Genomic DNA, 12,062 nt, shown 5'->3' with positions numbered 1-12,062 from the left:
TTCATTTGCTTAGTTTTTATAAGCGCTCAAACAACTTGAGCACAACTAACCACTGTCAATTTATTTTATATTTTTTTCTGCCTGCATTCGATTTAGACAATTTGTGCTGTCGCCACAGCAGCAGCAGCAGCAGCAGCTTTCAGCATGAGTTCGACACATATTTAAACACTCATTCACACGTTCTTGCAACTTATTTAACAACTCAACTCACAGTTAGGCTGCAGTTGTATAGATCTTGAAGTATGTGTGCATTACTTAAGGACGACGACGAGGACGAGGACGAGGACGACGCTCACGTTGACGTTGACTGCTCAGCTTGAATGCAATTTAAGTACGTACTTCAAAAGCAAATGTTTTATAGAGCAGGCAGCAGTCTACACTATGCAGCGAGGAGAGCACTTTGAGTTCTCAGCAAAATACACTTTGCGTGGCAAGTGTAGTGGCAAGTGTGGCTAGCTGGGTGGGTGGGTGGTGCTTGCTGTGGTTCGACTCGAGTATTGTATTTTATTATTTAAAAGCCTAAAATCTATGAAGTGCGGTGCAAACATTTCGAAATTGTTAAGGCAACATTCGGCAACTGACTCACTGACTACTGCAGTTGACAAGAATATTTAATTTAGCTGCAGGCAAAACAAGTGAGCACCAAGTTACACACACACACACACACACACAAACACACATTGGTTAGAGCTGCAACAATTTCAATTTATTGTTAGCACAAGAGCTTGGGCCATAAGTGCGATGCGAGCAACTTCAGTTGAGTTGAGTGCCCCATCAATGCTTGAAGTTTGCTTATTTTTAATAAAGAAAAATATGTTAGCTAAGGCTTAATGAATGAGCTAACAGCAAAGCATGGAAATTGGGCGTAGCTAACTATTAGATGCACTTTGTTTAACAGCTATTGAGTTTAAAATAAATGCATTAAATATTGTTACAGTAACAAAAAACATAAAGTTAATAAAGCAAGTGGCTAAATAACAAGTTTAGTGGCTGCAGCTTAAGTAATTGTTGCTCAAACAAATAGAAAGCTCAATCAGTTTGCTTTTCTCTTAAGAATATAATGTATACGAATTAATAATATATAAAAATATAAACAATTTATATATGAAATGAAAGGTAAGCATTGAAATTGCAAGCAGCCAACATTTGTAGACTTTGATTGAGAAAATGAAGCAGACACAACAGAAATTTGAATATTTGCTCAATCAGTTTGGCTTGCTAATCAAGAAAATACATTTAAGCAGAATATATAATGTAAACGAATTATTTATGTATAAGAACTTAGTAAAGAATATATATATAAAAGTAAAGAATTCAAATTGCGAGCATTTGGATACACTTTGATTAAGGAATTAGTACAGCGATCAAGCTGAAATTTATTGCATAGATCGAGAGCAAACTAAGCGCATTGGCTATTGAGTTTGAAATAGTTACAATAAATGTTATTAGAGCAACAAAGTTAATAAAGCAAATTAAGTTGCTGCATAACAAATTTGCAGGCTGCAGCTTTTGTAGACTTAAAGCTTAAATAGTTTGGCTGAATTTACTTTATTAAGCTGCATATGCCAGCACAACTTTTTGCTACCCCTTGCACTCAACTAAAAGCATAACAAAGTGTATAAAAAAGACTAAACATTGCATGCTTTGCTTTTAAATTTGCGCCTACCACACACTATGCCCACCCACTGTGGCTCGAAGTCAAGTGCAGGCGCAGCTCGCCGCACTATTTATGTTTAATTTTTAAAATGCTCTATTTACCGTAAATATTTTCATAGTAATTGGAGCAAATTTACATAAATAAACCCACACACACAGACAGACACACGCATACACTTGCAGTAGCAGACTGTTTTGGTTTTGGAGTGTAACCTCATTTGAAAAATGTCAAACACAGGCGCAATATCTATTAAAAGTTAGCTGGGCGAACTGTAGAGAATGAACGAGCCAGGACATGCACGCAGGACTCGTCGTTTGTTTAGCCTAATAGCTTTTCTATAATTTATCATGGAATATTTATGGCACGCGCTTTTGTATCCTAGCAATTGTGCATTTATTATTCAAAACGCTTTACGTGAGTGAAGCAAACGACTGTCGAGAGAGTCAAACAAAATAAAACCGAAGCGTTGTCAGCGTTTAGTTTAGTTCAGTTGGCGCTGCTTACAGCGCAGTTAATTGCTAAAATTTAAATTGAATAAATATTTAATGCTAGTGCAATGCACTTTGTGTCTGTGTGTGTTGCATGTGGCATGTTGGCCATATGTCTAGTTTATGCTCTGACTGCTCTGGTTGGCTGTATTAAGCCGTTAAATGTAATGACTGCCATTTATATGACTTAAGCGTAATTGCTAACTAAAATGGCTGGCACCAAACACACAAATGGGTTAAATGCAATGCAGTTTACAAGCATTTGGAATTAGCTATATAAACCATAACGCTTTGTTGCTATTTAAACAATTAAACAATTGACAGTTTGAACTGCGAACTTAACTTTGACTTTTGTTTAGATTGGAGCAATAATAAAATTAGTGCAGTTCGCTTTAAGCGTAAAGTTTAACAAATCTAAAAACAAAAACATAATTTTAAATATTTTTTAATGTTTAATTTAACAATTTTTTGTAATCCTTTTCTTTTATCGTCGACTGTCCATATATATATATATTATCTATTATAGCTATTGCTGCTTGTTTTGGCATAAAAGCAAATCAGTTGTCAATCAAATAGTTTAACTTGCATTTGCTTAGCTGCTAATTTAAACTTAACTAGACTAACTATGGCTTGTTTTGGAATCGAAGCAAATTTGCTAGCAGTCAAACATAAACAAATCCTGAATTAGAATACGTCTTAGGATATTCTTGGGAATACCAAATAACTTATATTTCTGTCTTATTATTGTATTCAACATATAAAATCAACAATTCAAAATTATTGCTTATTATTAAAAATTATATAGACTCACTGCAAGTTTATGCTTTAACCTTAAAGCTTTATATATCTAATACAAAATTAATCTAAAAGTTCAACAGCTCACATCTCTCTGCTGCTTTAACTTTAAATTTTTATGTATGCGCACTAAAGTTGCTCACAAAATTATGCAGCTAATGCTAATGTTAACTTATAGTGTAGCCAAGACTTCTCTTGTGGCTAGCTAAATATACTACAGACTCCTTTATGTCCTACAGCAGTTTTTACTTTACTTTACTATCAATTTGGCTGCTGTCCGCTCATGTATCGCCTTACAATGCGCTCCGCTCTGCTCTGCTCCGCTGCTCCCAATTTCCTGTATGCATTACAATTGCATGGCTTTTAACTTTCGCTGCTGCTGCTGCTGCGTCGCTACCTAAGTAACCTCAAACAAGCAACTATACTTTAACTTTGCCCACGACAAACTTTAGCCAACTACACACACACATATATATAGTATATATAGCTAGCTTCCAGTCCAATGCCATAAATGTCAATAGACCAAAAAGCATTATGCATAATATAGCAGAAGCAAGCGCCGCGCCACAGGCAACTTGGAGCTGCAGCTGGAGCTGGTCGCAGCTCTTGGGCGCGCAGCTTGAGTTTTTGTCATGCTAAACAATATTTCTCCATTATGAAACAATGCAGCGGGCGCAGCAGTAGCTGTCTGCAGCTACTTTTAGGACAAGTAGCACCTTTTGCTTGTGGAAACTTTTCGCCCACTTTGGCTTTTTATGTTTGGCGCAACTTAATGTTGCCTACTTTTGTGCGCGCAGCAAAAGTTTTGCAAAATCTGTGGCACTTTAATTTAACAATTAACAGAAATCAATGCGACGCTACTTGACTACAGCACCAAAATATCTTTCCACAGCCTGGCGCGTAATCTCGTAAGGCTCACGCGCTGTCTTGTAATGTTGTATGCCCTTCAAATGATCCATAAAGGGACGCAGATAGCTCAGATATTGTATCTTCCACTTGGGCTTGGCCTCGGCTGGACACCAGCAGAGCAGCACTAGACGCTCGCGCTGGCGCTGCTTCTGCGTAATCTCACAGAACTGTGTGTACTCCAAATCGTAGAGTCCATAGCGACATTCGTCAGCGCCGCCGCGCATTAGTTGAGCGAGAAAGTCTTCATAGTTCTGTTCACGCGCGCCCACGTACTCGACATCGATGAATGCATCGCTTACGATGCGATAGATAATGTAGCGATATTGCTTGCTCTTGCGTGTGGCCTCATACAGCTCGATGCAGTTGCTCGAGCAGCGCACAATGCTCATTTTAATAACAAAATATAATTTGAAGTGTATTTTGGTTGGGAACTAGTTCAAGCTCACAGCTTGAGCGTCTACTGAGTCGAGAGAGAGAGAGAATTAATGCGTGCACATTAATCAAGTTTAAAGCTTGTGGAGCGCACGCTTTTTAATTCAATTAAGCGATGGAGTCCATGCCATGGCCAATTACCAGTAATCGAATTTTGGCACGGCAAATCCGTTGGAAACAATAAATTGTCTGCCCCCAACCCTCAAGTGTAGCGTTCAACCCTCAATTCAAAAAAAGAAAAAAGGCAAATGCAAAATGCAAATTTAAGGCTCAGACTTGGCCTGAGCTTAAGCGCTTAAGCGCAACTTTCACTTAACCGCAACACCCCGCCCCACCCCCCAACCCCCTTTTAATGTCTAATTAAATGCAGACACAGCCTCCAATTCAAATTGAGTTTTATTTGTCATTTGCATTTGCGTTTGAGCTGCTGCTTGGACATGCTAAGCGCCGCCTCGACAATGACAAGCGCCTCGAATTTCATTTCAAGTGCGTCAAGTGCGCTGCTCTCTCTCTCTCTCTCTCTCTCTCTGCTGCGCTTTCTCTTTTGCTCAGCTGCTGCATTTGTTAAATAAAACATCAATTGTCATTAAAGCAGCAGCTTGACAATTAAAAATTGCACAACGCTGTGATCAAAGACAGCTGTGGCAGTTGCCTCAAGTGCCGCAACATGCTTAAGACTTGCAACATGCAACACACACACATTTGTATGCTTAAGACAGCAAATTAATCGCAGCGTGCCAAAAAATTTGCCAATTTATTTTTCATGCTGCAATATTTTGCTGCTGCTTTAATTTGTGCGCTATTGTTATTAAGCCACACATGTAAATACGCACACACACACACACACACACGCAATTAACGACCACAATAAGCTGTTAACGTTGCGTATACGCGTTAACATATATTTGATTTCAATAGACGCGGCCCCTATAGGCCCTGCGATTCGATGGGTTTATTATAGCACAAATAAATTAAAATTGTTTGCGCTAGAGCGAGATAGCGCTAGGCAAACGCCTAGCGTCGCTTCAATTTGCGGTCGCGCATGTTGCGGCAACTTTATTTGCGCAATTTAATGTACAAATGCCGACACACACACACACACACGCATAGACTTGAATAAACATGCATACATTTGTGTAGAAATACAGTAAGCACTCATAAGCGCAAACTGTTGTTGAGCATTGAGCGTATGAATGGCAAATTTAATTTAAATTGCTAAATAGCAATGCAAAGTCTTTTGACTGCTTGTTATATGTAGCGTGTGTTTACTGTACTTATATTGCATTAAGTTTAATTAAATATAAATAAATATAAAGCAAAAAACACGCATTAATAAATAAATGCAAATTGTCTGCTAAGCCTCAAAAGTGTTCAAATCTGCACTACACACATAAAAGCAAAGCGCCGTTTGTCTGCGGCAAGGAAATGTGGCAAGCACTAGCGATGAGCAAGTGCCACATTTTTAAGGCCAGCAGCGAAATAAACATTTATCAAAGCCAAGCAATTAAAATATTTAAACAATGCTAACTAAAAAGCAGTTATAACTTTTTGTATTTATATTTGGAACTAAAATTAAAAATGAATATGAAAAAAATTAATTCATGATTTACTTAGCTCAGGTCGCGTAGTAAGCGAAGCCAGCTTAAGACTTTATTGAGAGTTGGGCATGATGCGCATGGAGTCAACTTTCAGCCCCAATGTGTCAGTGAGTTGCAAGCGCATTGAAAGTGCTTGCAACATTGACAAATGCTTGAGCGCAGTCGGCGATTGAAAGGGGCAGTGAGCAGCAGTTTGAGTTTTAAGCGATGCAAATATTTTGGCAGCGCGTTCATTTGCAATTTGCTGTTGACTGCAACTGAAAATGTATTAAATCTGCTCTAAGAGCGGTTAACCGAGCAAACTGCAAATGCAAAATGCGGTTGCACTAGTGTGTGTGTGTGTGTGTGTGTGTGTGTGTGGGTTATGAGCTCGACCGCATGCTGTGACTGACTTTGTGCATGTCGACGCAGTAGGCAGCGGCAGTTAGTGCTAGCACTGAAAAAAATTGAATAGTTAACAAATTCGTAGCTGTGCGCACTGACAAAATGTCCGACGACGAATCATTTTCATATGCGCCAGAGGTTGAGCAGGTGCGCAGCCCCAATCAAAGCTTTAGCTTGTGCTACACTAAAATTTTCATTTGCAGATCTACACAGATGCTGAGACCCAAGAGGCAATGCAGTTTATGCGTGAAAACGATTTGCCCATGTCGGATTTGTTGTATGCGCTGAAATATGTGCGTATACTTAATCGCGCTACGGATCTGGATGAGCAGTTCAAGCAAATCAAGCAGCGACTGCATAAGCTGCGCACCGAGGATATTCCAGTGGTAAAGCCGCCCACAGCTGCTGAGCTGCAAAGCGAGCGCTATTGAGTTCTACAGTTCGCCTATGCATTAAAATAAAAGCACTTTTTGCAAATGTTTAAATTGCAGATTAAGACAAAAGGCAAAACAAAATTATGTTTAAGGTTATGCGCTATGCATAAGTAAATAAGCAATTGCTGGGGCAAAGCGGAAACGGAAGCTCAAGTAGCAAAAGAAAGTGTCTAACTGCCTGTATGCATGTGTATGCGTGTGTGTGTCTGTGTGTGTGTGTGTGACTTATGCAGCAGCTACAGGCACTTCCGACAATTGGCAAAACAAAACAGCGCCAGAGCAGGAGCGCAGCTTTTATTGCCGCCCATTGATAGCTGCTAAGCAATCCGCTCCTGCTGCTGGCTCCAGCTCCAACTGGGACGCTAGTCTACCCCACTTGGAGCTGCACACGCGCCGCACGCCGTCGAGATAAAACATTTGTATGCGCTGATAAGAACGCATCCACTTACTTTTGCTCGCACATGACCTGAATTTTTACACACACACATAGACAGACACACACACACACACACAGGCAGTTGTTTGTTTTTTTTATTTAAATTTTAACTGCGGCTGCCTGCCAAGTAATTAGCTCGAGTCGCGTTGAGTCAGCAAATGTTAATTGAAATATTTTATTATAAAAAAAAACTGCAGCAACTGCATTTAGTTTAAAGCTGCAAAGGGTATCACCAGCCAACTGACTGTGGCTGTGGCTTGCTTGCTAAAAAAAGTGAAGCAAACGAGCCAAGTATTTGCTTTTCTTTTTACTCTCGTACATTCAGTTCAGTTACACACGAAATTTGAACGGAAATAGGAAAATGAAAGATTCGTATCTGCAAAGTTAGAGCGAGATTGATGTGTGCACAGCAGCTGGCTCACACACACACACACACACACACATACACATATGTGTTTGCAACGAAAAAATATCGAACCGCCCGCAGCACTCAGCCCACCCGCCCATTCTCTATGGGCTACAACTGAGTGCACCCCTTATGCGAAAATAGGATTTGCTTGCAAATTTTTGCTTTCCCCCGCCTGAGTGTTGAGCATGGCAATGGCTGCTCTATGCGTATGCGTATGTGTCTGTGTGTGTGTCTCTGCGCTCGTTTTGTTTGTTTGACACTTGCGTGGTTAGTGATTGTCCATATTATGTGACACACTGTGTGACAGACGAGCAGATCGAGAGTGTCTGACAGCCAAAAGAGTAAGTGGGGCACAAGCTTCACTGTACTGTGTGCGTCTGTCTGTGTGTGTGTGCAGAGTAGCTCAATTTCGTGCTGCATCAGCCAACGTTGAGTTGCTGCTGCTGCTGCGTTGGCAACTTTTCGCCCCAGCTGCCGACTTAAAGTTCAGTTCAAGTTGTCAAAAATTTTTGTCGCTCACGCCTTCCCCAAAAAGCAAAAAGGCAAAGGCAAGTGCCATAATTGACAGATGCGAAGAGTGTTGCAAGCAACTGTAGTGCTTGTAATTGAAAGATGCAGTGAGTGAGCATTTTTGTCAAGCATACGCAATGTTGGCCTATAAATTAAAACAAAGTATACACAACTAGCTGAGCTATAATTCTAGTTTAAGTTTAAGTTATAGCTGCCTTAACTTTTAATACTTGTAATTGAGCTTACCTTTTAGTAGGGCTGCATGCAATTGTTGAATTTATTGGTGAAGCGCGTGAAAAGTAGTAGCAATTAGTGATGTGGTTGGTTATATAGTTGATGATATTGTTGGTGATATAGTTGGTGATATGATTAATGAAAAACATGCAGAGCTCATCAACGCTAAATTTTAGCGTAAGGATTCTTCAGTTCCGCTTGTAGCATATTGTTGGTGATATTGTTGTTGATATTGTTGGTGATTTCATTATTGAAAGCCATGCAAAGCTAATCAATGCTAAGTTAAGCCAAGTTGTATTCTTCTGTTCGGGTTGTAGCAGTTGTTGATATTGTTGTTGATATTGGTGAGAATATTGGTGAGGATTTTTTTTAATGAAAGCCATGCATAGTCTATTAATGCAAAGCTCTAGCTTAAGAATCCATCAGTATGTGTAGTAGCAATTGTTGTGATATGTTGTCGATATTGTTGTTGACATTGTTGGTGATATTGTTGATGATTTCATTAATGAAAGCCATGCAGAGTTCATCAATGCTAAATTATAGCGTAAGTATTCTTCAGTTCCACCTGTAGCAATATTGTTGGTGACATTGTTGTTGACATTGTTGATAAAATTGTTGAGAATTTTATTCATTAAAGCCATACAGTGGTAATTAATGCAAACTTCTGGCCTAAGTATCCAGCAGTATGTGGGTAGTAGCAATTGTTGATATTGTTGTTGAAATTTGTGGTAACTTCATTAACTCACATTAGTATTGTTGAAGTAATGCAAGTAAAAGAAATGCCAAACATTTGAAGTACAGATAATGGAGCTAGAAAAAGCAACAATGGAATGCATTAGTGAATTTACTGTGAATGGGTTAACTAAATTAATTTCACCAACGTTTCGTAGCTGCTAAGCTGCTGAATGGAAAGCAATGAAGTTCAGCACTGCGTCCCAACTCTAAAAGCCTCTCAAGCCTTTGCTTTACTTTTAACTTTGCAAAATTTAAGTCAATTTCTGGTAGCACTCAGAGCCAAAGCCATTAACAACTTGCAGAGCATAAAACTTCTTAGCACTGAGGGGCAGCAGCATGTGCATAAATTGTTATACCCAATCCATAGATGAACTAAGCTAGAAGCAGTTGTTGGGCTCTGTTCTTGGCCCAAGCCAGACAACGGAAATTGTTGAGATTTATAGCGCCCGAGCAAAAAGGCAGCTCCATATTTATTTGAAAATAAGCTTGGCCTATGGGGTCGCTACCAAACGAACGAACGAATGGCAAGTTTACAAATTTAAGCGTAGCACCCAAAAAAAGGATATTACATATCCTGTTCCTAGTCGTGTAAATGCCATTATAGATTGAATATTTGCAGTGTGTTGTTGTGTCCCAAGCATTTGATTTACGTTGTTTCTGGCTTCCGCCCAATGCTTTGCCCACTTTTGGTTGTGCACTCGTGTGAGTTACTGACTGAGACTAGAGCGAAGGCTTAGCAGCCAATACACAAGCTGCGCTTTTTCACACACACACACACACACACTCGACATGGCAAGGAGCTGCCTGATTATTGCCATTATGGAATGAAAACGAAAGCGCGTTTTCAAGTCTCGAGTGACTATTCAGTGACTGAAGATTTATTGAATGTTCCCACTGCTGTGTTGTGGCTTCTGCTTCTGTTTTTGCTGCCCCATGGCTTCTGTTGCTGCCACACACAGCTACAGCTACAGCTACAGCTTCAGCTACAGCTTCAGCTACAGCTTCAGCTGTTGTCTGCTCGTATTGAGTGTTTATTTATTTTCAAGCATCATAAAAAACACACACACCCAGACACACACAAAGCAAGAGCGAGAGAGCGAGCGCGTCCTTAACATTCAATAATATTTTTGCCTCATAGTCTGTGGCACAGCTGCAATTTTTACGCCATTTTGTTGTGCTGTGTGCCAAGCCAAGTGTAATTTGTGGCCTGGGAACTTTGTCTATTGCCCTTGCCTTAGTTGCCGTTGCCGTTGCTGTTGCCTGTTTAATGAAGCAAACGCGTTGAAGTAGCTGTTGCAATTTTTATTTCGTTTCGCCGGTCAATGAGCATTGAAAATGTGTTGAGTGCCATCAGTTGGCGCTTAATTGTCTACAACTTTTGTTCAATGGCTTTTAATGAAGTGTTAAGCGTTGCTCTAACGTTATTAATGCCGCTGACGCTGCTGCTGTTGATGGTTTTAAATATTAATTACGCATACGCTGCGTTGTCTCTGCTGACAGCTGCGGTTGCTCTTTGGCGCAAATAAAATTACTTACTCCCATTCTATCTATGTGTGTGTGTGTGTGTGTGTGTGTTTGTTGACAAGCCTAATTACCGCCTACTAACACTTAACTAGGCGTATGCTGCTGCTACTGCTAGTCGGCACTAATTACAGCTGCTGCTGCTGCTGCTGCCTTAAGCCGCTTAATGTCGCTTGCGTTGTGGTTAACTGCCAAACGTTTGTACAAATTAGTTCGTTAGCTGGCACACGTAATTGTTATTGATATGCCGCGCGTACTTGCAACACGCTTGAATTAACATTTAAATAGCTCATGGCTCATTAGCTTGAGAGCCACCGAATTTAGAACTGAGGCGAGCAAAACAAACTTGCGCCACATGACGTATACGCAATATGCAAGCGGCAGCCACAGCTCGTGGGCATTTCCCCATGCGCTGCTGCTGCTGCTATTACTGTCAACTCAACGTTAGTTTTACTGCCTTTACTTTATATAAATAATATAAAATGCTGCGCTTCGCTCTCAGTGTCGCTACATTTTCTATATATTTTTCATAAACTGCAGAATTTAGGTCAGCGCCATGGGGTATATGCTATATATATATCTACTTGATAGCTAGCGCTATGCCAACTGGGACTCTGTCCATGCGGTCAACGTACGCGACGACGACGTCAAAGCGTCATCAAAATGAATATGCGCATAGTGTTGGCGCGGCGGAAATATTAAACATACGCCATGTATGACGCTAAAAACAGACGCGCGAACATCGCATGTTGCGCCGTGCGCCGAGTTCAGCGTAACGAGCAAACCACTTGCTCTTTGATGTTAACAGCGCAGCGGCGCATTCCGAGCAGCAAAACAGCCAAAGCCAAAGCGCAGTGCAGGCTACAGCGGCGTATACGTAATGCAGCGCGTTCTCATGATTGCGTGCCTAAGCGCCATCTTACGCTTGATAGCTTCATTACAGTCGCTGCTGCTGCTGCTCCTGCTGCTGTTGTTGCTTATTACCCGTTGTTGCCACTTGCCATGTTGCAAGTGCTGATTGCAGCAGCGTCGCTGCTTTTTATAGCCGCAACGTCATTTTTCTAATTTCAACTAAAGTGCATGTGTGTGTGTTGCTTCTTCCTCTGCTTTGCTTTTGCCTGGCAACTTGGCTTAATTTTTAAATTGCCAACACACGCCTCGTGCCTTGCCACACAATTTTTAGCCGTTGGCCTCGTTTCGCAATGAGGCAATGAGCTCTGGCACTGGCTCTGGCTTTGGCTGTTAGCGCTTTCGAGTGAAAGTTGCCATTACGGCTCAAGTGCTACGGCTACGGCTACGGCTACGGCCAAGATGCCAAAGTTATGATTGCTGCGGCACACGACAACAAGCGCTGCAGCGGAAATGGGGCCAATTGTGCTTAACGGCTTTGAGGCAATGCGGAAATCTTAAGTGTTGCCACTTCATGCAAAAGCTTCATTAATTAGATTGATTTCGATAACTAAGCGGCGCAGCTAAGCAAAGTTGTCAAGGCTTCAACTTTTATAACAATTGAAGTGACT

The 12,062-nt window shown here is 40.8% G+C and overlaps 2 protein-coding genes across 2 annotated transcripts; one reads left to right on the top strand and one right to left on the bottom strand.

Annotated features, from left to right (window-relative positions):
• Window positions 1-3,797: 3,797 nt before the first annotated feature.
• On the bottom strand, window positions 3,798-4,238 carry LOC108598206 (cofilin/actin-depolymerizing factor homolog). Its single transcript, XM_017984821.1, has one exon. It carries the CDS (start codon window positions 4,236-4,238, stop codon window positions 3,798-3,800), a length of 441 nt encoding a protein of 146 aa, XP_017840310.1.
• A 2,050-nt stretch (window positions 4,239-6,288) lies between these two features.
• On the top strand, window positions 6,289-6,764 carry LOC108600397. The gene is made up of 2 exons (XM_017987945.1): window positions 6,289-6,410; window positions 6,467-6,764. The coding sequence occupies exons 1-2, from the start codon at window positions 6,366-6,368 to the stop codon at window positions 6,692-6,694; spliced, it is 273 nt and encodes a 90-aa protein (XP_017843434.1). The 5' UTR covers window positions 6,289-6,365; the 3' UTR covers window positions 6,695-6,764.
• Window positions 6,765-12,062: the final 5,298 nt, after the last annotated feature.

The sequence above is a fragment of the Drosophila busckii genome, chromosome 3L (assembly GCF_011750605.1).
Source record: "Drosophila busckii strain San Diego stock center, stock number 13000-0081.31 chromosome 3L, ASM1175060v1, whole genome shotgun sequence".
Lineage (NCBI taxonomy): Eukaryota > Metazoa > Arthropoda > Insecta > Diptera > Drosophilidae > Drosophila > Drosophila busckii.
Note: the sequence above shows the minus strand (reverse complement) of the source record. Positions and strands in the feature narration are given on the sequence as shown.

What these genes read in the sequence shown, in the direction of transcription:
- LOC108598206 (XM_017984821.1), bottom strand. Translation starts at nt 4,238, where the DNA reads ATGAGCATTGTGCGCTGCTCGAGCAACTGCATCGAGCTGTATGAGGCC.
- LOC108600397 (XM_017987945.1), top strand. Translation starts at nt 6,366, where the DNA reads ATGTCCGACGACGAATCATTTTCATATGCGCCAGAGGTTGAGCAG. An exon ending in ATGCGCCAGAGGTTGAGCAG is followed by an intron (nt 6,411 to 6,466) that starts GTGCGCAGCCCC and finishes TTTCATTTGCAG; the next exon opens with ATCTACACAGATGCTGAGAC.